Raw genomic sequence first — 26655 nt, 5'->3', positions numbered from 1 at the left:
TCCCACCGTCCGGTACCGCTTAGCGGAGCCGGGTTGTGCGTGTATGTGTGTGCGTGTGTGTGTGTGTACGCGGGTGGGGAGGTGCTGTCCCCAAAGCGCAGGCGCGGGAGCGAGCCTGGGGCTCCTCTAAGCACTCCTTCCAGTCCCCGTGGCCTGGGGCGGTAGGGCGTGGGGGAGGCGGAGAGACCCGGTGTCCACGCGCAACCCTGCCGAGGTTTGCGGGGCTGCACGCCGAAAAGAAGCTGAGGGAAGGAGGGAGGCAGGGACGGGGCAGCGCCTGGAAAACAGGCCCTCAGGTCCTGGCTGCCTTGCTGGAAGAATGCAGAGAATTTATCTGCCAGGCACTCCCCTGGCTCAGCCCCGCTAGGAAATCGACCCCAGCTTCCCCAAAGCCCTGGCACTGCCCCAAGGGCACAGAGCGCCCTCACCTCCCACGGGCCTGGTTTTCAGGGTGTTCAGGCCTGCATCACTGAACCCACCCAAGCCTGGACGCTGCTGCTTGCTAGAACCCGGCCGGCCTGCCTGGGGAGCCAGGGGCCCCTGGCTGGAGAGGCGATCCCTGTATTCCCGCCTCGCTACTCAGCCCCCAGCCCGGGGTGGGTCCACCCTGCCAGCCAGAGGAAGTGGTTTGCAGCAAGAGGTCCGGGAGAGGCATTGACGGGGTCAGCGTCTAACCATTGTGTGACCAGTTCTTTGGGGAAAATGAATCTAACGCCGGTATTTGGCTGCAGACAGACTGTGGCTTGTAGATGTTAACGCCTGCTGGCTCCTCCCCTCCTTTTTTTTTTGTAGACCCCTTTTCCCGCAGGAAGATACCTTCTCCCCCTTTCACACCCTCCCCTCCACAGTTTGGGATTAGTGGTTTCTTAACCCCCAGAAGAAAACCAAGTGCATTCCTGTCTGGGGAGATGGATGCTGTCCTGTGTAGTTCAAGTTTGTTTTCCAAGTCTGTGGTCTGTGTCTGGGACGGCTTCAGCCCTCCCATGTCCTGCAGTTCAGTGCTTCCTGGGAGACAGGGAGGGTCTGAGAGGCCCCTGCCCTAGGCTGCAGGCGCTAAGGCTCTGCTTCTCAGCAGCACTGCAGAGGCAGGCGGAAACGCACGTGTTTGGGTACAAAGCTGCTGTCAGTTCAGGCTGAGTCAGGAGCTCTGCTCTTCTGAGCTTGCTGTGTGACCTTAGCCACCACGGTCTCCCTCTCTGGGGCTCAGTTACGTTCATTGTTAAAACCCAGCGTCTTGCCAGTGCCGTGGCTCACTAGGCTAATCCTCCGCTTGCGGCGCCCGCAGCCCGGGTTCTAGTCCCGGTTGGGGCACCGGATTCTGTCCCGGCAGCTCCTCTTCCAATCTAGCTCTCTGCTGTGGCCCGGGAGGGCAGTGGAGGATGGCCCAAGTGCTTGGGCCCCTGCACCCACATGGGAGACCAGGAGGAAGTACCTGGCTCCTGGCTTCGGATCAGCGCAGCACACTGGTCGTAGCGGCCATTTGGGGGGTGAACCAACGGGAAAAGGAAGACCTTTCTCTCTGTCTCTCTCTCTCTCTGCCTGTCAAAAAAACAAAACAAAACAGCATCTGGACTAGAAAGCACCTCCCTTCCACACCGTGGTGTTGAATGGCCGCCCTGATGGTTGGATGCAGGGGGGAGAAAAGTCTTCTGGAACGGTGGCTCCCCTCAGAGGGATTGGGGTGTTGGGTGACGTGCATGCATCTGAAATCACAGTTGGAATGAGAACTTGGGGAGACTCTGCCCCTGCCCGAGAACAGTTGCTGTACTACTCTTGCCTGGTGCCTTGGGATATGAACTGCTGGCTGAGGTTTAGCCCACCCATCAAGGCCCTGGAGAGACATCCTGACCCAGCCAGTCTTTGAATTGGGCCTTTGGGGAGGGGTTGAGAGAGGAGGAGGCAGCCAGGGGCCAGCAGGGTAAGCAGATTCCCAGGAGACAGTCTGCATCTCAGCTGTTGGGACTTGTTTTAGGATCTGGGCCAGGGAACATAGCACACTCATCCACCCTCTTAGGAAAGGAGGGCCCCACTGCTCTTGCCCATCCCACACCCTGGCCCTACCCAGCTCACCTCTGCACTCACAGCCCCAACTCCCAGGCCAGGGGCCCTCACCCAGGCTGGCCGGCCTGCTAGGTGCTGCAGCCCCACCGCAGCCAGGAGAAGCGGCCCCTGCCCCTCCTGTGCCAGCCTGCTTCCTGCAGGCTGGGACTTGCTCTCCAGCCCAGGAGCCAAAGACCTTCGCTGCTTTGTTTGCATCCTTGGTCCCACAGGTGGGGGGGGGGGTGGTTAGAGAGGCCCCGGGGTTGGTTACCTTTTCCTCTATTGGCTCTTTGGGGGAAGGCCTGCTGCCCATGGGGGGTGTGTAGGTTAGACCCAGGGAAGCGGCCCTCACAGCTGTGAGCTCTCAGAGTGGATAATGGAAGCTCCCAGAAAGTAGTTAATGGTGGAGTATCACCTGTTGCTAGGCAGAGCTGCTGTTCCCTTCTGGGGTGTGGCTCTGAGGCTAGCCAGCCAGAAGCCCCATTAGAAGCAAGAGGAGAAAGGACTCTCGCCTGACAGCCGGAGGGGTTCCTGGCCCCGTTGCTCCTGGATCATTGGAGCTGCCTCTCCTTGCACGGATGGGATGTCCTTTCTTGTTCGTTTCTCCCAGCCCCTACCCCAGTCCACCACCAGTACCACCGGCCGGCCGTCACCCCTACCCAGCAGGCTCCTCCAGCCCTTAGTCTGGCTGCACTAATGGACTGATTGGATTTTCTATCCTCGGAGCTTGGGATTTCTGATTGAACATGCAAATTTATGTAAATCAGTCTGGGATCTGCCACCACATCAAAACAACCTCGAGCCACAGGCTGGAAGGGATCCTGGAGACAGACTCCACCGCCCTTGTGCTAAGAATGGAGGCACTGTAGGCCAGAGAGGGAAGTGATTCACGCAGCGGTGAGCGTCAGAGGCAGGACTGCTGACTGCGGCCTGTAGTTTCACGTGGTGCCAGTCTGCCTTAAGTTTTCATTCATGGTGGAGGTTTGGCCGAATGGACAGCCTGCAGTTGCAGAGAGCTGGGCTCTTGGAGGGTCAGAGTGTTTCCCAGGGCCCCCAGGAGCGCTGTCAGCTATTTAACATGCTCGAGGAAACCAACTTCAAATCCCTTAGGACAAGACCCTTCATATTTGCCCCAGACAAGTATGAAGGCCAAGGTCATTGCTTTGCTGCCTGGTTTTGCCCTTAGGGTTCCCCAGGGCTGAGCATGTGTCTGTCCCCACCATCTGTCACAGAACCAGGCGCGTGGTAGGTCTCGGGTGGGTCCTCACTTCAGCGCCTCCACCCGATGCTCCCTGTGTGGCCACAGTGGTGAAAGATCTCTCGCCTCCTGCGACTCTGTGCCTATCATGGCCAGCCCTCTTTGAGGATATCGGCCAGCCGGGCCTCCTGCAGGAGTGACCAGACAGAAGGATCTCATGATTCTAGGATCAGTGCCAAGGATAGAAGAGGTTTGCAAAGACAGGCTGGGGTCTCCAAGAAGCAGTCTTCCAGGTCTTTTTTTCTTAATTAAATTAAAAAATTTACGAGAGAAAGAGGAGTGTTCTTTCCTCAAATACCCACAATGCCCCTGGCCCAGGGCTGAAGCTGGGAGCCAGGTCACTCCAGATCTCCCACTTGGGTAGCAGGAACCACTACCTCTCAGATTCTGCATTAGCAAGAAGCTGGAGTCTGGAATGGAACTGGACATCGACCCAGGCCATCTGATATGGGACCCAGGTGTCCTAACTACAGGTTAAATGGCTACCCCTTCCCCACTTTTTCTTTCTTTTTTTTTTTTTTTTTTTTTTTTTTTGACAGGCAGAGTGGGCAGTGAGAGAGAGAGACAGAGAGAAAGGTCTTCCTTTTCCCGTTGGTTCACCCTCCAATGGCTGCCGCGGCCGGCGCACCGCGCTGATCCGAAGCCAGGAGCCAGGTACTTATCCTGGCCCAAGCACTTGGGCCATCCTCCACTGCCTTCCCGGGCCACAGCAGAGAGCTGGCCTGGAAGAGGGGCAACCGGGACAGAATCCGGCACCCCGACCGGGACTAGAACCTGGTGTGCCGGCGCCACAAGGCAGAGGATTAGCCTATTGAGCCACGGCGCCGGCCCTCTTTTTTTTTTTAAGATGTATTCATTTATTAGAAAGGCAGAGTGATGGGGCGGGGAGGGTGGATCTTCTATCCACTGGCTCATTCCTCACATGGCCCAGGGCTGGGCCAGGCTGAAGCCAGGAGCCAGGAACTCCATCTGAGTCTCCCACGTAGGTGTCAGGGTCACAAGCATTTGGGCCGCCTGCTGCCTTCTCAGGCGCATTAGCAAGGAGCTGGATCGGAGTCGGAACAGCCAGGAATCAACCAGCATTGTAAGCAGCTGCGCCATGTTACCGCTGCGCCGTGACACCAGTCCTTCCACCCTGCTGCCCCCCCACCCCGACTTTTTTCTTGATCTGAGCCACCTACCTGGCTGCAAGGGCTCCCCACAGTCCCCCCACTCATGGACTGTGCCTGTGGCATGGCGCTGCTTGAAGGGCTGAGTCCTCCCTTACCTGGGCTCCTGAGCACAGTGGAGACTGAGGCCTGCCCAGGCAGCCTGCTGTGCAACCCCTTGGGACCTGGGTGCGTGAGCTCAAGAACTCCCAGCCGGATTGCCGCAGCCTGGGACGGAGGCTTGGGACACATAAGTGGAGCCCCTCCTCACCTCCTCCCCAAGCCCAGGTCTGGATGGCTTTGGAGCATGTATCCCTGTCATCAACATCTTCCCAACACACAGCAAGTGTGGAGCCAGTCCCTTGGGGTTCCCACTGCCTGGCAGCCCTTGGCACCCATAGCCTTAGATCCGTGTGAGGGGAACTGCTTCCCCCCGGGCCTCAGTTTCCCAGCCAATGCTCACATCACTGGGGTGTGGCAGCCACTAGTAATTACGGTTTTCTCAGCTCTGGGAGTTACGCAGATGAAAGAGGCCTGGGGAGGCCAGGCTGTTATTAAGGTGAATTATCATTGCTGTTATTACTGATTTCTGAAAACCCAGCAGCTGCTGGGAAGAAGCCAGTCGGCCACAGCACCCTGAACCTTCACGCCAGTCCTTGCGCTCTTTGGAGTGCTCCGGCATTCACCGTGCTGTTAGACAGAAATGTATAGAGATTTTAAAGGGACAGAAGCCCTGGGCCGCTGCACCTACCGTGGCCTGCAGGGCTGGGGGCTGGGCTTCAGCTCTCACTCTCCTGCAGCTCTGTGGCCCCAGGGGCCCTCCGGGTAGGGGGTGAAATTTTCCTAGACTGGGCTGTGAGGGCCCCCTGGAACCCTGGAGTGTGGCCCTGGGGTTTAACAGCTGCAGCTCCCAGGGTCTGGTCCCCACCCCCTGCCCATCCAGCTTGATGTGGGGCCTGTAATTGCCCTTTTGTGCAACCGTCTGCTGAGACACCCCTAGAACCTGTCCACAGCAGCCGCAGGCACTTGCTGGAGTCATTCATCCGCCTCACCCCCACCTGCCCCTACCATCCCCCTTCCGCCTCTGCCCTTAACTTGGTCCCCGTCCCCAGGGAGGTAGAGGGACCCCAGCTGTCACCCCGGCAGAAGCTACCCCGACCCACTCCTGACTAGTGGTGAGGCCCACACCACAGCCTGGGGGTTGCAGGGCTTCGCTCTCAGCCCGGGGTGAGGTCTCAGGGAAGAACCGAAGTGGAGATGGTGGCGGTGTCCCCCTGGTCGCAAACTACTTGCCTCTGGCCACACGCCCTCAACTGCTCTCTTGTCCGAGGGCCCTGTCCCCACCACCTCTCGTAGGAAGAGGATGGACAGCCACAGCTGGGAGCCTTACAAATCTCCTGGTTGGGTGGTTTCATTCCTTTAAGGTTTTATATTTTTTTCCACTGGATCGTTTTTTAGATTCCTTAACATAGTGCAGAAATTAAAATGATATCCAAAGGCATGCACTGAGAAACACACTCCCACCAACATCCTCCCCACCCCCATAGCTAACCACTTATTGTTTTCTTCTATGTCCCTCCAGCTTCTTTACACAAAGCCAAACAAATACAGCTATGGACTCTTTTTCTCCTAGTCTATCCAAAGCACCACGCAGTCTGTCGCCTGTCTGTTGGCAGCACCCAGCTGTGCACGGATCTTTCCCGCAGCCCCTGTCAAGTCTCCGGTTTCTGGCTGTCGTCTTTTCAAGCCGCTGTAACAAAATACCCTAAATCGGTGGCTTCTAAACAGCCGACACTGATTTCTCACAGTTTTGAAGGAGAAGTCCCAAAATGAAGGGACAGGCAGCTTGGATGTCCGTGATGGCTCACAGACAGGTGCCAGAGCTGGTTCACTGGCCTCCCCTGAGGGAAGGAGTGAGGGGTCTCTCGGGCACAGATTTCATTCATGGATGGGCAGGGCGCCGTCCCCACGATCCAGTCACTTCCCATATGAGTTTGGGGGGGGCAGATGCATTCAGACCATGATGCCAGACTCACTATCTGTTCCCAGACTCCCCAAGCTGATCCCAATAAATAAATAAATCTTTTTTTTTTTTTTTAAAAGAATCTCCTATGTGGGGCTGGCTCTGTGGCATAGTGGGTAAAGCCGCCTGCAGTGCCAGCATCCCATTTGGGCGCCAGTTTGAGTCCTGGCTGCTCCGCTTCCCATCCAGCTCTCTGCTGTGGCCTGGGAAAGCAGTGGAAGATGGCCCAAGTCCTTGGGCCCCTGCACCCGTGTGGGAAACCCGGAAGAAGCTCCTGGCTCCTGGCTTCGGACCGGCACAGCTCTAGCCATTGCGGCCAACTGAGAAGTGAACCAGCGGATGGAAGACCTCTCTCTCTGCCTCTCCTTCTCTCTCTGTGTAACTCTGAGTTGCAAGTAAATAAAATAAATCTTTTTTTTTTTTTTAAAGAATCTCTTATGTGCCAGTCTCTAGGGATATAATGGTGATCCAAAAGGTCGCCCACTAATCAAGTAATTAAACAGCTCAGAATTGCAGCTGTGATAGGGCTGTAAGGAAAGAACACGTGCTGCGGGGGTGCTCCGAGAAGCTGCCCCACCTTGGGTATGTGCACATGTGAGGCAGGTGGCACGGCGCACCCGGGCTGGGGGCTGGAGTCGACAGTGCACGTGACCTGGAACGCTGCCGTTTCTCAGCCTGACCTCTTTTTTTGGACTTATTGATTTAATTTGAAAGGCAGAATTAGAGAGAGGAGAGGCAGAGAGAGAGAGACAGAGAGGTCTTCATCAGCTGGTTCACTCCCCAAATGGCCGCAGCGGCTGGAGCTGCGCCGATCCGAAGCCAGGAGCCAGGTGCTTCCTCCTGGTCTCCCATGCGGAGACTTGGGCCATCTTCTACTGCTTCCCCAGGCCGTAGCATAGAGCTGGATCGGAAGTGAAGCAGCCTGAACTCGAACCGGCACCCATTTGGGGTGCTGGCACTGCAGGCAGCGGCTTTATTGGCTATGCCACAGCGCCGGCCCCTCAACCTGATTTCAGTGGTTTCTCTCCCATCCCCAACCCCCAACCTGCCTGCAGTTTGTGGGATGTGCTGGGGGGGGGGGGGGTCTTGAGTTTTATTGCATCTAAAACAAGAGGACCCCCACCTTACTCTGCCCTGGGGCAGCTAATAATGCCTTCACCCTCATCCCCACCCCCACCGTACTGCCTTCCGGGCCTGGGACCTCCTGAAGCTGGAGCCTTGCTCTCCACTCCACCGAAGGGAAGTTGGGGGGGAGTGTTGGCTTCTCATTTCCCCTGTAGACTGCACCTCACTTCCTGTCCCCAGGCGAGAGAAGAAGGCTAAGGCTCTTGGCTTTGCTGTCCCTTCCTCTCTCCTCCCCCACTGGCTTCCTGGGAAGCCTGCAGGCCTTGTGTGAAAGGCAGCATCAAAGCCAGGAGCTCCTCTCTGGTGGCTCCGCTGCGCTCTGCACCCTGGCGGGAGTGAAGCTTGGAGGAGTGGGTACTGGGAGCAGGCGTGGGGGACTAGGAGAGTATCTGCCCAGATCTGAGCCTGCAGGCCACAGGCCCTTTTTGGATCCCAGCTCTGAGAGCAGGTAGCTGAAGCTCCGGCTGACGCCTCCCCCGTCCACCCTCTGCAGACCCTCTGCCCAGACTCTACTGTGGGACCCGGCAGCTAGCCCTGGTTACGCCCAGAACGTGAAGTTGCTGGAGCCCCGACTCCACCAGGGGACAGGAGAGGAAGGAATACTGGCTTGAGCCGCGGAGCAGGAAGCACTCACCTTGAAGTGCCCTCAGATCCCGCTGCCCTGAGTCACTGTGTTTCCATGACGACCTGTGGTTTCTGCCTCCTTTCTCTGTGTCTGCCTTTCCTTCTGTCTGGAGTGGCCCCTTCCGCTTTCTCGCACAAAGATCTAAACCTTGTCTATCTGTAAGGGCTCTGTTTCCTTCCCGATTTTAAAAATCCTCCCAATGCCTGCCTTTGTGGAACTTCCCTCGCAGTACAGCTCTTACATGTGTTTTTTTTTTCTTAAATTGACAAACATTGTGTATATTTATATATATATATGTTGATATTTTGATATAAATGTATGTGTGTATCGTACAATGGCTAAATCAAGCTAATCCACATAATAACATCTATTCTCTCATATACGTTTTTTGTGGTGAGAATAGGGAAAATTCATTTGTTGGCAATTTTCAAGTGTCTTCCATATTCACTGTGCTCACCTTGCTGTGCGTTGCATCTCTTGAACTTAGCTCCAATTGAAAGTTTGTGGCCTTTGACCAATGTCTCCCCCATCTGACTGCCGGCCTCTGGTGACTGCCTGTCACTCTGCTCTCTTCTGAGGCTGAATTGGGCTTTCGTGGATATGGAAGTGAGATCGTGTAACCAGTATTTGTCTTATTTTCTTTTTTGTCTATGCTGTCACAAAGGACAGGATTGCCTTCTTTTTAAAAGCTGACCAGTGTTCTCTGAGACATGTATACCACATTTTCTTTCTCCATCATCTGTCAGGAGGCACTTAGGTTGGTTCCCGTGGTGTGAATGATGCTGCAGTGAACATGGGACTGTAGATATCTCTTTGACGTACTGATTCCAGTTCCTTTGGATGTATACCCAGTAGTGGGGTTGCTGAGTCATATGTTCTGAGGAGCTTCCATATTTTTTTCCGTAATGGCTGCTTTAATTTACATTCCCAATAACCATGTGCAAGCGTTCCCTTTTCTCCACATTCTTGCCAACAATTACTTTTGTCTTTTTGTTGATAGCTCTTCAAACAGGTGGGAGGTGATGTCTCATTGTGGTTTTAATTGATTTCCCTAGTGATTAGGCATGTTGAGCTTTTTTTTCTTACAGCTGTTGGCTATTTGTTGTGTTTTTCTCTTTTTTTAAATTTACTTTATTTATTTGAAAGGGGAAGAGAGAGGGAGAGAGAGAGATATCTTCCATCCACTGGTTCACTCCCCAGTTGGCTGCAATGGCCTGGGCTGTACCAGGCTGAATCCAGGAGCCAGGAACTTCCACCAGTTCTCCCATGTGGGTGCAAGGACAAAAGCACTTGGGCCATCGTCAGCTGCTTTCCCAGGTAGATTAGCAGGGAGCTGGATAGGAAGTGGAGTAGCCGGGACTCAAACCAGCATCCGTATGGGTTGCCAGCCTTGCAAGCGACAGCTTTACCACAATGCAATCCCTATTTGTTGTCTTTTGAGAAATGTCTATAGTTCAGGTTCTTTGCCCATTTTTTAAACTGAGTCATTGATTTCTTACTATTGAGTTGAGTTCCTTATATAATGTTGACTGTTAACCGTTTATCAGATGTGTGGCTTGCAAATATTTTCTCCCATTCCACAGGTTGTCTCTTCACCTTGTTGATTGTTTCCTTTGCTGTGCAAAAAGCTGTTTGGGTTGAGATAATCCCACTGGTCTATTTTTGCTTAGTGCCTGCGTTTTGGGGTCATGCCAGTATCATGGAATATTTCTTCTATATTTTCTTCTAGTAGTTTTACAGTATCAAGTCTTATTCTTAAGTCTTTAATCCATTTTGAATTCATTTTTTGCATCTGAGTATCCAGTTTTACCAACACTTTATTTTTATTTATTTGAAGACAGACAGAGATACAGAGAGATTTCCCATCTGCTGGTTCACTCTCCAAACAGCCAGGGCTGGGCCAGGCCAAAGCCAGGAGCCAGGAATTCAGTCAGGGTCTTCCCTGTAGGTAGCAGGGACCTAGCCCTCACTTGCTGCCTCCCAGGGTGGTAGTTAGCAGGAAGCGGGAATCAGGAACTGAACCAGGACTCAAATCCAAGCTCTCCCTCACATGAGAAAAGGGCATCCCAGGTGGTGTCTTAACTGCTACACCAGATGCTCCCACCCCCAGCACTGTTTGTAGAAGAGACTGTTCTTTCCCCCATTGTGTATTCTTGATATTCTTGACATTTCTGTTCAAGACCAGTTGAACCTAGATGTGTGTTCTGTACTTTTTTTTTTTTTTTTTTTTTTTGACAGGCAGAGTGGGCAGTGAGAGAGAGAGACAGAGAGAAAGGTCTTCCTTTTTTTCCGTTGGTTCACCCCCCAATGGCTGCTGCGGCCAGCGCACCGCGCTGATCTGGAGCCAGGAGCCAGGTGCTTCTCCTGGTCTCCCATGCGGGTGCAGGGCTCAAGCACTTGGGCCATCCTCCACTGCACTCCCGGGCCACAGCAGAGAGCTGGCCTGGAAGAGGGGCAACCGGGACAGAATCTGGCGCACCGACTGGGACTAGAACCCGGTGTGCTGGCGCCGCAGGCGGAGGATTAGCCTATTGAGCCACGGCGCTGGCCTTGTGTACTCTTTTTCATTTGTCTTGTCTGTTTTTATGCCGGCACCATGTTGCTTTGATACTGTAGCTTTGTACGAGACCTCAAATCAAATAGTATGATGCCTCCAACTTTGTTGTTTTTGCTCAAGATTACTTTGGCTGGTTGGGGTCTTTTATGGTTCTTATGAATTTTTTTAAAAAATTTATTTATTTATTTGAAAGGCAGAATTACAGAGAGGGGGAGAGAGAGAGAGAGAGAGATCTTCCATCTGCTGGTTTGCACCAAGTGGCCCAAGGATTAGGTGTAGGCCAGGCCAAAGCCAAGAGCCAGGAACTTCTTCTGGGTCTCCCACGTGGGTGCAGGAGCCCAAGGACTTGGGCTACCTTCTGCTGCTTTCCCAAGTGTGTAAGCAGAGAGCTGAATTGGAAGTGGAGTGGCCAGGACACGATCCAGCACCCATATGGGATGCTGGCCTCACAGGCTTAACCCACTATGTCCCAACACCAGCCCCACTCCGTTTAAATTTTTAGGAATTGTTTTTTCCATTTCTGTGCAAAATGTCATGGGACTTTTGATACAAATTGAATTGAATCTGTAGATTGCTTTGGATAGCATGAGTATTTTAACAATAGTAAGTTTTCTAATCCATGAAGATGGGATATCTTTCTTTCTTTGTGTCCTGTCCAATTTCTTTCATCATTCTGTTATAGTTTTCAATGTAGAGATTTTTCACCTCCTGGGTTAAATTTATTTCTGAGTATACTATTATTTTGTAACTATTGTATATGGAATTTTCTTAATTGCTTTTTGAATAGTTCATTGCTAATGTATAGGGAATGCTACTGATTCTTTTCTCTTTCCAAATTAAAAAAAAAATTAGAGAGAGAGAAAGCTCTCATCCACTGGTTCACTCGGGGGTGGGGGAAGACAAAGCTCTCATCTACTGCTTCACTCTCATCTACTGGTTCACTCTCCAAAGGCCCACAGTGGTTGGGGTTGGGGGGGTTGGGCCAGGGCCAGGAGCCAGGAACTCAGCAACCCAATTACTTGAGCCATCACAGCTGCCTCCCAGAGTCTGCATTAACAAGAAGCTGGAATCCTCAGTGGGAGCCACTACTGTAACTCAGACACTCCAGGAATGGATATGGGTGTCCCAAACAATGTCTCCTCACTGGCTCAGGTGCCTGCACTGAAGTACTACTGATTTTTTTGTACCTGCCTGTCTTAGTCCCTTACTAGACTGAAAGCTCCAAGAAACCAAAAAAGAGCTGCCCTTTCTCTGAATTGCTCCCTGCACTAACACCCAGCATTGTAGCTCATATGGGCTGTTTGTCCAGGAATATTTGTAGAATGGGTAAATTAGTCCTCTTTGCCTATCTAGGAGACACCACAGGACGGTCAGCAAGGTGTGGGAGTGGGCGAACAGCTTCAAGAAGGCCATCTCAATGTCAAGGACAGATCTGAAAATGTCCCATGCCCGTCCCTCAGCATGGTTCGTCATGGGTGGATGACTGGAGATCTCTAGGAGGACCCCATGAGCCCACTGTGTCCTCTTAGCTGTCCTGTCTTCCTGTTTTTGTTTTTGTTTTTGTTTTTTTCTGGCTTGAATGAAAGCAGATCACCCATCTCTGGGCGAGACAGGGGAAGAGGGACGCGGGTCAGGGGTCTCTGGGCCTCAGCCTCATTCCTTGTCAGGAGTGGTGCACTGGCTGGCGCAGTGCATCCAAAAATACAGATGGCGTTTTCAGTGGAGCTCCCATCCCCCCACAGGAGGGCATGCCTTCAGCTTTGAAACGCAGGTCCTACAGGCGCTTGAAGTGGAGAGATCTGTGTGCATTGCCTGAGCCCAGGAAAGCTTTTGTGAAAGAATTGTTCTGGGGCCAGACCACAGTGAGACTTCTTGGTCTCACTCCAAACAGTAGGAGGTCTCGGATGATTGAAGTCGGAGGGACACAGTCAGATCGGTAGTTTTAGAATCGTGCTCTGGTAACACTCCTTGGAAGAGTGGTTATGGCAGAGAAAACACAAGCTAAGCACGGAATATCTTATGGTGTCAGAAAGCAAGGACAAGGGGTCAGCGCGTTAAAGCCCCAGCCTGCAGCACCGGCATCTCATAAGGGCGCCGGTTCAAGTCCCGGCTGCTCCACTTCCAATCCAGCTCCCTGCTAATGTACCTGGGAAAGCAGTGGAAGATGGCCCAAGTGCTTGCATCTACATGGGAGACCCGGAAGAAGCTCCTAGCTCCTGGCTTCTGATCAGCCCAGCTCTGGCCATTGTGGCCATTTGGGGAGTGAACCAGCAGATGGAAGCCCCCCCCCCCACCTCTCTCTGTAACTCTGTCTTTCAAATAAATAAAATAAATTTTAAAGAAAAGAAAGCAAGGCGACAGTGGAGATGCCTGAGAAGCGCACAGAACCGATCTGAACGAATTCCCAGTGGCCAAACCTGGAATTCAGGCCATGAAATAAGTGATGACAACATTGGGTTATAACTCAATTAACAGAATCCATATCCAGTGAGTCCATGCTAATATAAATGTCTAATCAAATGGACAGAGGTCGAGGCACAATTCCTCCTTACAGAAAACTTCCAGTTTGCAAATGTAAAAGGAATGGGGGAAATGGAAAATTATCATTAGCACACTGACGGTAGTTGCCGCCAACAAGATCCATGGATGAATCCTAAAATTAGCGGGTAGAATTTGGAGAAGCAAGATACTTGCACGTTCTCAAAGTATTGCCCCTCAAAATATGTGTTAGTTACAGAAGGAAAAACAGTAAACTTGACAATGGCCAACCCCATGGGAGACACCTCCCAACAAGGATCACCGGTAATCCGCTGTCTTGACATCATGGGTGTCCCTGGAGAAGGAGGGGGGAGGGGCACTGCTTCACCTCCATGCTAGTCCCCCCTTCCTGCCCCCGGAATCCGTAACCTCAAACTCAAACTGGACCACGTTCTCCAGAATGCCAACAAGCCCCTTCCAGCAGCATCAAGCTGATGGATGTGGAGAGAGTTGGGGGACTGTCATGAATTCATGTTAGGAGACCACATCCTGGATCTTGGAACAGAACCTCAGTGGAAAAAGCTGCTAAGATACAAATAAAGTCTATGGCTTCATTTTCTAAAAATGGTTCTGCTAAAGAAAGATGTAGAACAGGGAGAAGAACATGCTACTGTGTTCCTTCAAGCGTGTGCGTGTGTTATTGTGTGTACACGGAAGGGTGATGTTTGTGTAGACACCTCCAAGGGAGATAGATGGAAGATCCATTATCTGCTCAGCGTCCTGTGTCATCAGAGCCAGTAACCCCGCAGTGAAATGCCACTTGGCACTTACGGGGCGCCTGGAATCAGAAAACCAGGCAAATAGGGGTTGTGTCATGGCGCAGTGGGTTAAGCCGCCACTTGCGACACCAGTACTTCATATCAGAGCACTGGTTTGAGACCTGGCTGCTCTGCTTCTGATCCAGCTCCCTGCACATGGGAAGACAGCAGAACATGGGCCCGAGTGCTTGGGCCCCTGCACCCACATGGGAGACCCAAGGGCTTACTTTGCTCCTTAAGCTGACTATGGTGATGTTGTTGTGCATGTGTAAGTATTTCCACTGATACTAAGACCCCCTGAACTGAACTGTTGACTTTAGACGGGTGAATTGTCTGCGTTGTTAACTATATTGCAAGGCTTTCTGCAAAGTTCAGGATACAGTGGCCACTTAACACCTGAGAACCGAAAGCTATTGCTTGGATTTACCACCTGTGTGGGAGTCTGGACTGAGTTCGTGGCTCTCAGCTTCAGCCCAGCCCAGCGCCAATTAATTGTTGGGGGGCATTTGGGAAGTGAGCCAGTGGAAGGAAGCTCTCTGCCTGTCCCCTAGCTCTGCCTCTCAAATAAATTAATTGATTTAAAAATGGTTTTAAGGGGCCATGCTGTGGTGCAGTGGGTTAAAGCCCTGGCCTGAAGCGCCAGCATCTCATATGGGCGCCGGTTCTAGTCCCAGCTGCTCATTTTCTGATCCAGCTCTCTGCTGTGGCCTAGGAAGGCAGAAGATGGCCCAAGTCCTTGGGCCCCTGCACCCACATGGGAGACCTAGAGAAGGCTCCTGGCTCCTGGCTTCGGATTGGCACAGCCAATGGATTGCGGCCATCTAGGGAGTGAACCAGCAGATGGAAGACCTCTCTTTCTGGCTCTACCTCTCTCTGTAACTCTGTCTTTCAAATAAATAAAATAAATCTTTTTTTTTTAAATTTTTTTGACAGGCAGAGTGGACAGTGAGAGAGAGAGACAGAGAGAAAGGTCTTCCTTTTGCCGTTGGTTCACCCTCCAATGGCCGCCACGGCTGGCGCGCTGCGGCCGGCGCACCGCGCCTATCCAAAGGCAGGAGCCAGGTGCTTATCCTGGTCTCCCATGGGGTGCAGGGCCCAAGTACTTGGGCCATCTCCACTGCACTCCCAGGCCACAGCAGAGAGCTGGCCTGGAAGAGGGGCAACCGGGACAGAATCTGGCGCCCCGACCGGCACTAGAACCCGGTGTGCTGGCGCTGTAAGGCGGAGGATTAGCCTAGTGAGCCACAGCGCCAGCCGTAAATCTTTTTAAAAAATGATTTTAAAAAGATCCAGAGGAGTTTGTCTTTGGAGGACAGAAGAAGACAGTATCTAGAGAAATGTCACAGGATGATTTTTTTTAAAAGATTTATTTATTTGAAACTCAGAGTTAAACGCAGAGAGAGAGAGAGAGAGAGAGAGAGAGAGAGAGAGAGGTCTTGCATCCGCTGGTTCACTCCCCAATTGGCCACAATGGCTAGAGCTGAGCTGATCCGAAGCCAGGAGCCAGGAGCTTCTCCTGGTCTCCCATGTGGATGCAGGGGCCCAAGGACTTGGGCCATCCTCCACTGCTTTCCCAGGCCATAGCAGATAATTGGATTGGAAGTGGAACAGCTGGGACTTGAACCAGCACCCATGTGGGATGCCGGCACTGCAGGCGGCGGCTTTACCTGCTACGCCACAGCACTGGCCCCAGGATGATTGTTTTCAAGGTGAGAGATGCCTGAGAAGTTATGGCGAATGGCAGAGACCCCTTCTCGGGGTGGAGACCCCCGTGGAGAGGGGAGGTCTGGGGCAGAGGAGCCGGCCCGGCTGCGGCAAGGGCAGCTCCCTGCAGTCATGAGAGATGAGTGTCAGGGAGAGGGCCCGTGGGGAGTTGGGGATGGTGGCAGGAGGCTGGAGGGGTTCCCCTCAACTGGCCACGTACCTCTGGGGGAAGCAGGAGGGCTCTGGGAAGTTTGAGGACAGTGGAGAAGGGTGCAAGAGAGCCGCTGTCACAGAAAGCCACGGGAGCCAGGTGGGGCCGGGGTGGGGGTGGGGCCTTTCCTCTGGTGCAGAAGAGAGTGAGAAGCAGTGTTCAGTTCAGTTCTTTGCAGATAGCTGCATGTGGCTTTCCAGAGCTAAACTTGGCACTCAGTCCCCCCCTTAGACTAGCCACATTCCAGGTGCTCCGTAACCACGTGTAGCTCCTGGCCACCATATTGGCCAGAGACCACAGGCTTCATCAGCACAGGAAGTTCCGTGGACAGCCCTGTTCTAGAAAAGCAATTCTTAAACTTGTGTCCGTGTCTCAGACTTACAGACCTAAGCTGGAGCTGAAGAGTTTTCAACATCTAGTAAATTTGTTTAAAAGTAACAATCAAAAGGCCCCTTATACTGTAATACATTTTATGAAAAGCGTATTTATTTTCCGGGATAGGTGTTTGGCATAGCAAGGAAGGCACTACTTGGAATACCTGCATCCCAAATCAGAGTGCTTGGGTTTGAGTCCCGGCTCCACTCCCAATTCCAGCTTCCTGCTAATGCACACCCTGGACAAGGCAACAGATTCAAGTCCCACCCATGTGGGAGACCTGGCTGGAGTTCCTGGCTCCTGGCTTCAGCCTGGCCCAGCCTTGGCTGTTGTGGCCCTTTGGGGACTGAACCAGTAGATAGGAGATCTTTGCTTTCTGTTTCTCTGCCTTTCAAATAGATACCTATAATATAGATTTTATAGAAGTAAATATATACATGTGTTTTCCAAAACCAAAATGAAAAAGTGAGAAGACCATCACTAATCTTCATTTTGTTGTTGTTTTTAGTTTTTATTTTATTTATTTGAAAGAGTTATAGGGAGAGAGAGAGAGAGGTCTTCCATCTTCTTGTTCACTCCCCAGACGGCCACAACAGCTGGATCTGAGCCAACCCGATCCCAAGCCAGTAGCCAGGAGCTTCCTCTGGGTCTTCCACGTGGGTGCAGGGGCCCAAGGACTTAGGCCATCTTCTGCTTTCCCAGGTGCATTAGCAGGGAGCTGGATTCAAAGTGGAGAACTGGTGCCCACATGGGATGCTGGCACCGCAGGCTGGGGCTCTAGCCCACCGTGCCACAGCATAGACCCCACTGCTTTTCATTCTTGCAAATCTTTCCTGTCTGACTTAGCAGAAGGTGGCCGGCTGGATTCTGGCATTTGCTTCTGTGTTGTTACTTGTGTTGTCACAAAACACAGCCTCTGCGCATTGGTGCACAAGGCCAATGGCTTGGGCCCCACTTTGGGAAACGCGGTTCCAGACCAGCCTCCCCCTTGGTCAGAGCCAGAAGGGACTGAGCCATGGGCCGGAAGTCACACCAGTCGCGGCAGATGGCAGAGTTAGGACTTACATGCTGGGGCTCTGCCTTCTCAGTCCCCTAGGCTGGGCTAAGATGGGCTGGCTGGGCTGCCGGGCTGCAGAGCCCCTGGTGTGGGCCCTATAAATAAACCCATTGTATCAGAGCCCTTCCCCTCCCCACCCCAGCAGCTGCTGTGTTTGTGGTTGGATCACGTTGGGGACAGGGAATGGGAGGGCTCAGGGAGGGGACCTGGAAACCTGGAAGGCTCTGGGGGCACAGCCACAGCCCAGAAGGGCAGGGGACAGGTCTTTGTGGGTTGGGACCAACCTACACCACAGTAACCCAGGTTCCTGGAGTGCCCGCAAAGAGGAAGTTGCAGGAGTGTGCAGCTGGCCCCTTCCCCAAGACCCATGCCTCTCTCAGAGGGGCTATTGTGTCTCCTAGGGCCTGTTGGAAGGAAGGAGATTATCCGTTGCCCTCCCTCCCTGTGGGGGAGGGGACAGCTGGAATGCTTAGGGCTGCTGGGATGCCCTGGGCCAGGGATTGAGCGGCTGGGCCGCTCCCAGGCCCTGGGAGCCTTTGCACCCCTCCCCGCAAGCCCAGGGCTGCTCCTGGCTACAGAGTTGGATGTGGGCGCAGAAGTTGCTGTTTACAAGTGCACTCCTGGGTGTGACAACCCTGGGACCTGGACGGGAGCAGAGATTCCAGAAGGCAGCTGGGGAGGGGAGTGGAGGGGCTGGGGCGGCTTCAACGTGTCTCTGCCTTCCACAGCTGCCCGCCCCTCCCCCACCCCTGCCCCTGGGGAACTCTAGGGGGAACAGCTGGTGAGTGAGGGGCTCCTGAGGGGCCGGAGGAGCCGCGAGGGGGCGATGGCGGGGACGGGCTTGCTGGCTGTTGTGTCCCTGGACTCTTGTTTCAGGGAGGGGTCTCGCCTGTGCCCTGGCTAGGGGGATGGAGCTGCAGACCCCCTCCTTCTTGGCTGGCTGCCTGAGACCCTGGAAGCTTCTGTCCCTTCCTGGCTTAAGGGGGAGGGGCAGCGGGCCTGACCGGGCAGAACCGAGGGCGGCCCGAAGGTCCCCTCAGCACTGAGGTCACCTCCCTGTGAATCAGGCCTTGGCGAGGGAGGGGCCCCGCGGCACTGTGGCTGGGAGAAGCTTCCAGGCAAGGGGAGCCCCGTAGCCCCTCAGCCCTGCGCACCCTGTCTGGGGTCCTGTGTTTCAGACCCAACGTGGGGGCGGACTCCTGAAGCCCAGGGTCTGCCGAGCACGAGCGCGGAGACTGTGAGTAAGAGGAGTTGGGGGTCCCCGGGGAGGAAGAGGGTGCTGGGCCTGGGAGGGGCGCCCACACCCTACAGGACAGCCACGGGGCACCTGGCCTGGGGCTGCTGGCTCCCAGCCTGGGAAGGGCCAGATTCCCACTGGGGTTGGGTCTGGAGCTCCAAGGGGCGGTGTCCTGGCTGTGGGTGCTCCCTGGAGGAGGACCCAGGAAGTTGTCTTTGAGCCACCAGGAGCCCACCCTCGGGCCCCACCTCTCTCCTGTGAGTCCAGGCTGCCGGCCGCGTGCCCTCTGCGGGGGGCAGCGCTGCACACGCCGGCAGGGCCAGGGCCTGAGTCACAGCCTTGCCTTGCAGGCTCCGCCCGAGGGGTTCCCCCAATTGTGGGGTTCTGCGTGGGATTCCATCCTCAACACAGAACCGCTCTGAGCAACATCCGCGGTCCCTGCCAGGCCTCAGGGTCCAGGCCTCCCTCCCAACCTGGATGCCTTGCCATTTCTTAAAATTATTTTTTAAACCATGCTCACACTTTTTTTTTTCTTTCTGGTTTTGAGTGAAGAACACAGAACCTCGGGCTCCCCCTACCTTTATATGTGTGTGTGTGTGTGTGTGTTTATGTAATGTTTCTCCAAATTTCTGTTTATTTATTTAAGAGCCAGACAGAGAGGGAGGGTTCACTCCCCGCATGCCCCCAGCAGTCAGGGTTGGACTGAACCAGGACCTAGGAGAAGGAACGCAGTGACCTGAGCCTCACTGCTGCCTCCCGGGGTGCAGATGAATAGGAGGCTGGAATCCGGTGCCAGGGCTGGGACTCAAACCCAGGCACTAGGATGTGGGATGAGGGCGCCTTAACTGCCAGTCCTGCTTCCCCCTCCCCGACCCTGCCACCACCGCTTCCCCCACCCACTCACACCCGCTCCCATCTTTATCTTGGTCCTGCTCTGGGCCGTGCACCTTGTGCTGCTCATCCCAGATCCTGCCCTCCAACTTTTTCCTCCCCCTCCTCCACAGCACCCCCACACACATCTCCCCAGCCACCTCCTTCCCTCCCTGGAAGTTTCTATTAGGGAAATAAATGTTGAGGGATTGAGGGGAAAGCTAGTGGTCAACAGGGGCAGCCTCTGCCTGGGCAGGGGGCAGGGGGAGCCCCGGCAGGGGTGAGGGTGATGGCAGCACACAGAGGTCAGAGTTTAGGGTGCTGATGGTGGCGGGGAGCTGGCTAAGTGTCGGGGGGTAACCTAAAGCCACTTTTGGTTTAACCCCTATTTGTGTGTTGGAAGGAGGATTTTTCTAAAAAGATTTATTTTATTTATTTGAAAGAGAGTTACAGAGAGAGGTAGAGAGAGAGAGAGAGGTCTTCCATTCCATTGGTTCACTCCCCAAATGGTCAGAGCTGAACCAATCCAAAGCTAGGAGCCAGGAGCTTTTCCCAGGTCTCCTATGTGGGCACAGGGGCCCAAAGACTTGGGCCATCTTCTACTGCTTTCCCAGGCCATAGCAGAGAGCTGGATGGGAAGTAGAGCAGCCAGGACTCGAATAAGTGCCCTTATGGGACGCTAGCGCTGCAGGCTGGGGCTTTAACCCGCTGCGCCACAGCGCCAGCCCCAAGGAAGGAGGATATTTCTTCAGTGCGTTTATTTTCCAGGTCTATGCATCTCTAAACGTGTCAAACACGATCAGGTGTGAACACACACCAAGCTGTGCATGACACATTTTTATGATGTTAAAATAACAACGGACTTTGGATTGTTGTGGAGTGGTAAAAGTCAGCCTCGCGCAGTGTCTCTTTCCCCAACAGTTGTTTTCAGAACCCCCAGCCCGTGCCGCCGTGCTCCTCACACCCGGGAAGAAGTGCTCCCCCTTGTCACCTCTGGTCTCAGGATCTCCAGCTGCTGAACCCCCCCCCCCCCCGCACACACACACCCCATAGGGTAGGAGGCAGAGGGCAGAGAAGGCTGGGGTTGGCCCTGGGAGCTGGGGAGTTGGGGGGTGCTGCCAGGACAGGGCAGGTGGGGCGCACGCTGAGATCCTCAGCCGCCCCGGCAACGAGACCCCTTGCAGCTGAAGGCGTGAGACCCCTGCAGGTGAGAGGGCCCGATGCCTAGTCCACCTGCGCATGAGCAGAGCAAGCAATGGCAGGCTCGCCGCAATCACTCCGCGGGCTCTGGGTCTGTGGCCGCTTGTGCTCGTGTGACAGGGCTCTGATCATCTCGCTTCATCCTTCCGCAGCGCTCTGCACTACGTATCCTAATCCCTAACTTCAGAGTCGAGGAAAGAGAAGCGGGATTCTAACCCTGACCGGTCCACCTGCAAAGCTCCGGTAGCCTGCGCCCGGGCTCTGGAGCACACAGAGCTCGCCGCACATGGGGGAGGGGGACAGCCGGGCCTGTCCAGTGGGCTGAGTGATCCCACCCTGGGACTGGAGCAGTGCCTTTTGCCTCTCGGGTCTGCTCTTCACCCAGGCCAGAGCTCCCCCTTCCAGGGTGTTAGAGGAGAGTCGGATGCGATGGAGAGGAAGACGGTGCACTCGGGACACAGCCGTTGTGTGGGAGAGGCAGCTTCCTGTTCCTCTGTTTCCTCGTGCAGGATGTAGACGTTGGCCTTTGCATCTGTGGCTGGAGACTGCATTCTCATCTGTACCCCATTGGCTCCGGGCTGGGGCTGGCTCTCTCTGCCTTGCCTGGTTTTCTTTTCTTTTTTTTTTTTTTTTAAGAATTTATTTATTTATCTGAAAGAGTTACAGAGAGGCAGAGGCAGAGACAGAGAAGTCTTCCATCCACTGGTTCACTCCCCAGATGGCCACAATGGCCGGAGCTGGGCTGATCAGGAGCCAGGAGCTTTTTCCCGGTCTCCCACATGGGTGCAGGGGTTCAAGGACTTGGGCCATCTTCTGCTGCTTTCCCAGGCCACAGCAGAGAGCTGGATGGGAAGTGGAGCAGCCAGGACTTGAACCGGTGTCCATGTGGGATGCTGGCACTGCAGGCGGCAGCTTTACCCGCTATGCCACAGCGCCAGCTCTGCCTGCTTTTCTTATTCCGGGATTTCTCCAGGACATCATTCAGGCCTCTGCCTAACTGTCACTTCACAGCTGAGGGTTCTGTTGGTCTGCCTTGCACAATGGAGTAGAAGCCTCGTAAAGGCAAGGCTTGCTCTCTCTCTCTCTCTCTCTCTCTCTCTCTGTCTTGTTGACTCCATGTCCCAGCGCTTGGCACGGCAGAAGCCAGGTCCGTGCCTGTGCAATGCCTGCCTGATGTCATCCCCCTCTGTGTCTCCACAGGCCAGGTGACTGTTCCGGCTGTGGGAGTGAGCACGTCAGCCTGGGGCAGGGGGCAGAGACAGGTGAGGGGCTTCTGGCCCATGCGTGCTGGTGGCAGGGGCTGGAGAGAGGGTGGGGGTTGGGGAGGCATCCCCTGCACCCCTCTGTGGAGTCTGAGCGGTGCGTGTTCAGATCTGAGCCATCAGCTGCTCGGGGCCCACCTTTCCCATGGTCCAGGAAGCTCTGTCTAGTGGGGGCAGGTGGCAGGGAGCTGCCCCTGACCTGCCCATGACCTGGAGCCTTGAGAGATACACAGGGGCCAGCTAGCCGAGGGGGAAGGGTGGTGTCCTGAGACTCCAGCACAGGGACCCCATGCACAGAGAGGGGTCCAGTATATCCAGGGCGAGATGAGGCCCAGGAGGCGGGGGAGGAGCTGTGTCCCGAGCTGCCAGCAGCAAGGGAGCATGGGAAGCGGGCCTCAGCCACAGCTCTGCACATGCGCGAGTCACAGCGATAGCACTTGAGTGGCCCATTTCCAGGGTGCTCTCCTGTGGGTGGCCATGCCTCCCTGGGTAGGAAGACTCCTTCTGCCCACTTCTCAGAATTGGGAAACCAAGGACTGGTTGGTTGACTGAGTGAGTGAATGAACTAGCCAGGCAGCCTTCCCTCTGTCCGCTGAGCTCCCTGCAGACAGCCGGGCCAAGGCTCGGTGCAGAGCCAGGGCTTTGTCTGTTTGCCTCCACCACTTAAAGTGTGCCCTGGCCAAGGCGGGGACCACAGGTCATCAGCACAGAATCCCAGTGGGTTTCAGCTATTCCTACTGCTTGAACAGTGATAGTTTGTGTCTTAAGTAATTTTTATTTTTTTCAAGGTGCATTTTATTTATTTGAAAGAGAGGTAGACACACGCACAGAGAGAGTGGGAGAGGTCTTCATCCACTGATTCATTTCCCGAATGGCCACAACTGCTGGAGCTGGGCTGATCCGAAGTCAGGAGCTTCTGCCGGGTCTCCCATGCGGGTGCGAGGGCCCAAGCACTTGGGCCATTTTCTGCTGCTTTCCCAGGCACATTAGCAGTGAACTGGATCGGAAGTGGAGCAGCCAGGACTCGAACCGGTGCCCATATGGGGTGCCAGAGCTGCAGGCCAAGGCTTTAACTCACTGTGCCATAGCTCTGGCCCCTTAAGTAATTTTTTTCAAATTTTTCCAAATCACTTTTGCATACAGAGTCTGTTTGCAAAATGTTGAGTGAGATTGGGTGATGCTTGGGGGAGGCCCACATCCACCTGCAGGCCTTGGAGGCCAACCCAGCAGAGAAGTCAGGGCAGTTTCTCTCTCTCTCTCTCTCTCTCTCTCTCTCTCTCTGTGTGTGTGTGTGTGTGCGCGCGCGCGTGCGCATATTCTGTGCCCGGAGCTTCCCAGCCTGTCCCTGACTTGTTACAATGTCGGTGGCCCCTATGTCAGCAGATCTAAAGTCCCAGGACCCTAAAGAGTTTCATCTTTGTCCTTCTCCCCTGCCCCGGAGTAGTCTTCCAGGGCCTCTCTTGCTTTTTCCCAGGGCCTGACATTGGAGGCCATGGACGAGCTGGCCGCAGGCCCTGGAAACCCAAGGCCAGAAGAGAGTGGTGATGGCAGCATGGAGTCGGGCACCTGCCAGGAGCTGCTGCACCGCCTGCGAGAGCTGGAGGTGCGGCCCGGTGCGGGGGAGGACGGGGGGGGGGCAGTGTCCCCTCCCTCTGAGCTCAGTGGGGGCCTGGTGGGGGCGGGCAGCCCATCCTCTCTGCCTGCTTGGCCAACCCAGAGGAGAATTCAGCAGAATTCTGAGAAGGCCTTCTTTCCTCGCCGGTCGCAAGGGGGAAGGGGTCTGATGACCTGGGGCCCAGGAGTTGAGCGGTGTAAAGGATGTGGGTCAGACACCCTGCCCGTCTCAGCCCTGCCTTCCTGATGTTCTAGAAGATTCCTTGCCGCCCAAGCCCAGAATGAAATGTGCCTGGGGGAGGGGGGCAAGCTCTTGCCTTCTTCCTCCTTTACTCTTGTAGGCAGAGAACTCGGCGCTTGCCCAGGCCAACGAGAACCAGCGGGAGACCTACGAGCGCTGTCTGGATGAGGTTTGCAGGATCCTCAGCGGGGGGCTGGGCTGAGAGCAAGGGGGTAGGGTGGGGGTCGCGGCTGCTGCCAGCAGAAGCTGGGTGGTCTGACAGTGGGGGCTTTCTGTTCGCAGGTTGCAAACCACGTGGTGCAGGCCCTGTTGAACCAGAAGGTGAGCGGCCAGAGGAGACGGGTTCTCACTCCAAGCCCAGATGCCTCGGGAGAGCCCTCCTGGGGCGCCTGCACCTGCTCAGCTAAGCTTTCCCTCGGGCGAGAGGTGGAAGAGGGGCCTGATGCCCCTATGGGCCTGGGGCAGATTCCTGCGGTTCTACCTGGAGGCGGGGCAGGGAGGGGCTTAGGGAGGACCAGGTCCTGGAGCAGTGGGAACCAGGACTTGTGCTCGGATGTTCTCTTTGCTTTGGCCCCAGCCGGTTCCCCAGGGTTGTGATGCCCCCCTGAAGCCTTAGTGGCATCCCACTGTCCGCTCCCACCTGCAGGGGCCACTCTGACCCAGGGTCAGAAGGAAGGGTGGCAGGAGAGAAGGCACTGCTCCCGGCAGGGCTGGGGAGCTCTGGAATCCTGCCAACCCCAGAGATGCACGCACGGGCAGTCCCGTGCCTCGCCAGAGGAGGGCGCAGGAGATGGGCATCCCCTGGCTGCTCCTGGGGGGGCGGGGGGCTGCTCATTTCATTCTCTGTCCTGCCCCTAGGACCTGCGGGAAGAATGCATCAAGCTGAAGAAGAGGGTGTTTGACCTGGAACGGCAGAACCAGCTGCTGAGCAGCCTGTTCCAGCAGAGACTGCAGCTCACCACAGGCTCCCTCCCGCAGGTGGGCACCGCGCCTCCGCTCCACGATGGGGACTGACCGCCCCGGCAAGGCCTGTCCCTGCCCTGCAGCGCCCCTCACCCAGCTGGCCTCCCTTCTCGCCGCTCCTGCTCGTGTCGGGAGATGGGTGGAGCCGCGAGTGCAGTTATTTCAAGTTCCCAAGAGACCCTTGGGCCACTGACATGGCCTCTTCTTGGCCAGGGCCAGGGGTGCGGCCGGGAAGAAGGCAGCCCAGGGCTGAGTGTCACCGAGAGGTCAGGCCCTTCACTCCCTGTTGCTGTGTATGTGTGGGCAGTGCGCTGCGCGCGCACCCGCCACCAGCGCACACGTGTTCGCAGACCCTCATGCCTCCAGCCAGTTCTGATTCCTGCCTCGGCCCAGAGGCCGAATCCTGGCCTCGGCTAAGATGTCACTTGAGGTCACTATCGGGAACCCCCCAAGGAGGAGATAAGATGTGGCTGCTGGAAGGAGCAAGAGGAGCAGGTGCCTGCACTGAGCCTAGGGCTGCTTCTGAGGGCAGCCAGCTCCTTCCCTTCCTTGGGAGAGACGAGAGGCGCTTTCCGTGTATGCCTGTGAGTTTGTGTCTGATGGAGCCAGGCCCCCAGGATGCCCCTTGGCGTATGGCTTCCGGAGCCCACGTCTCACCGAGCTGGTGCGGTGCTGGTCTGAGTTGGCGGTGGTGACAGCAGCCCCTTGCGCCACGTCTGTGCCCGCTGCCCAGGGCTTCTTCACCTTGGACTCTCAGAGGCCTAACCTCACCGCCATACCCTTGCTGGTGACCGCTGGTCACGGAGGAGCTGAGCCTGCTAATTCACTTGTTCTGTTAACTAAATGAATTTCAGGGCCTCTTGGGGTGCGAGGGGATGGATCTATCTAGTTGTGGGACCTTGGGGAAATTGTTCAGCTTTGCAAACTACAGCTTCTTCTTTATATAAATGGGGATAAAAACCGCTGATGTTACAGGTGGATGTGGGCAGAGCTTGGCCCACGTGTCCCATTGTTAATGTGGTCCCTGCCATGCTGTGCTTCCCTGGGTGACAGCTCCCTGGAGCAGTGTCTTTGCCAACGTGTATGCATATGCAGTTGGAGTGAATCACAAGGCCCTATTTGAGAGCTGGGGCCGGTGCAGGGTGCCCCTGACCCAGAAAGAAGCCTGGGACTGCTGGAGCTGAGGCAACTCTGCTGCTCCAGGGTGGGGAGAAGCTGGCAGAGAAAGGCTGGGGAAGATCCCTTGAGAGAGATGGCTTGGACCTGGGCCTTGATGGGTGGGAGATTTAAGAAGAGTGGATCCCCTGTGGACAGAACCGCATAGGAAAGGCACCGGTGCAGAGAGGCTTGGCTGGAGCAGAGGATGTGCGGGTGAGATGGAGCCGGGGACAGTGCCAGGGGAGGAGCTGCCCGCACCCACAGAGGAGTCTGTTTCCATGTTCGGTGGGCGGGCCAAGGAGGCACTTGAGCTCAAAGCTACCCTAGGAAGAGCAAAGAGACAGGGTCACACAGGCTGCCCGGTGCATGCGAGCAAAAGGCCTCCCAGCCGGGTCTAGGAGACCAAAATGCTGAGCCCGAGGCAGGGAGATCTGGCCCAAAGGAGCTGCTGCCGGTGCCCAGAGGGGAGCCTCGGGCTGCAGGGTCGAGACCCAGGGCGAGGCCCACAGAAGGCCAACTCATAGCTGGTGGAGATGCCGGGGAGAAGGAACTTGGGTTTCTCAGGGACTGAGAGAGAAGTGGCCCAGGTTTAGATCGCACTTGTGCAGTCCCCAGAGTGGGTGTTTCCCCTGAGACTGGGGAGCAGAGACTGAGTGATGACTCCTGCTGGTCTCTTCTCTAAGACTCAGCC

The 26655-nt window shown here is 55.2% G+C and overlaps 1 protein-coding gene across 4 annotated transcripts in view; it reads left to right on the top strand.

The window, feature by feature from the left end:
• NCKAP5L (NCK associated protein 5 like) overlaps nucleotides 1–26655 on the top strand; it is a 33774-nt gene that overhangs the window by 551 nt on the left and 6568 nt on the right. Inside the window, exons 1-6 of one of the 4 annotated variants that reach the window (XM_051845451.2) lie at nucleotides 18638–18656; nucleotides 21927–21988; nucleotides 23463–23591; nucleotides 23944–24012; nucleotides 24126–24164; nucleotides 24702–24821. In XM_051845451.2, the coding sequence (XP_051701411.2) occupies nucleotides 23481–23591; nucleotides 23944–24012; nucleotides 24126–24164; nucleotides 24702–24821 (339 nt within the window). In that variant the 5' untranslated portion in view covers nucleotides 18638–18656; nucleotides 21927–21988; nucleotides 23463–23480. Of the gene's footprint in view, nucleotides 1–18637; nucleotides 18657–21926; nucleotides 21989–23432; nucleotides 23592–23943; nucleotides 24013–24125; nucleotides 24165–24701; nucleotides 24822–26655 lie in introns of those variants that run through there. The other 3 variants (XM_051845450.2, XM_051845449.2, XM_017341840.3) reach the window with 3 other exon arrangements.

Source organism: Oryctolagus cuniculus, chromosome 11, assembly GCF_964237555.1.
Source record: "Oryctolagus cuniculus chromosome 11, mOryCun1.1, whole genome shotgun sequence".
NCBI classification, from domain to species: Eukaryota; Metazoa; Chordata; class Mammalia; order Lagomorpha; family Leporidae; genus Oryctolagus; species Oryctolagus cuniculus.
The sequence above is the reverse complement of the archived record's forward strand: the minus strand, read 5'-3'. Positions and strand labels throughout refer to the sequence as shown.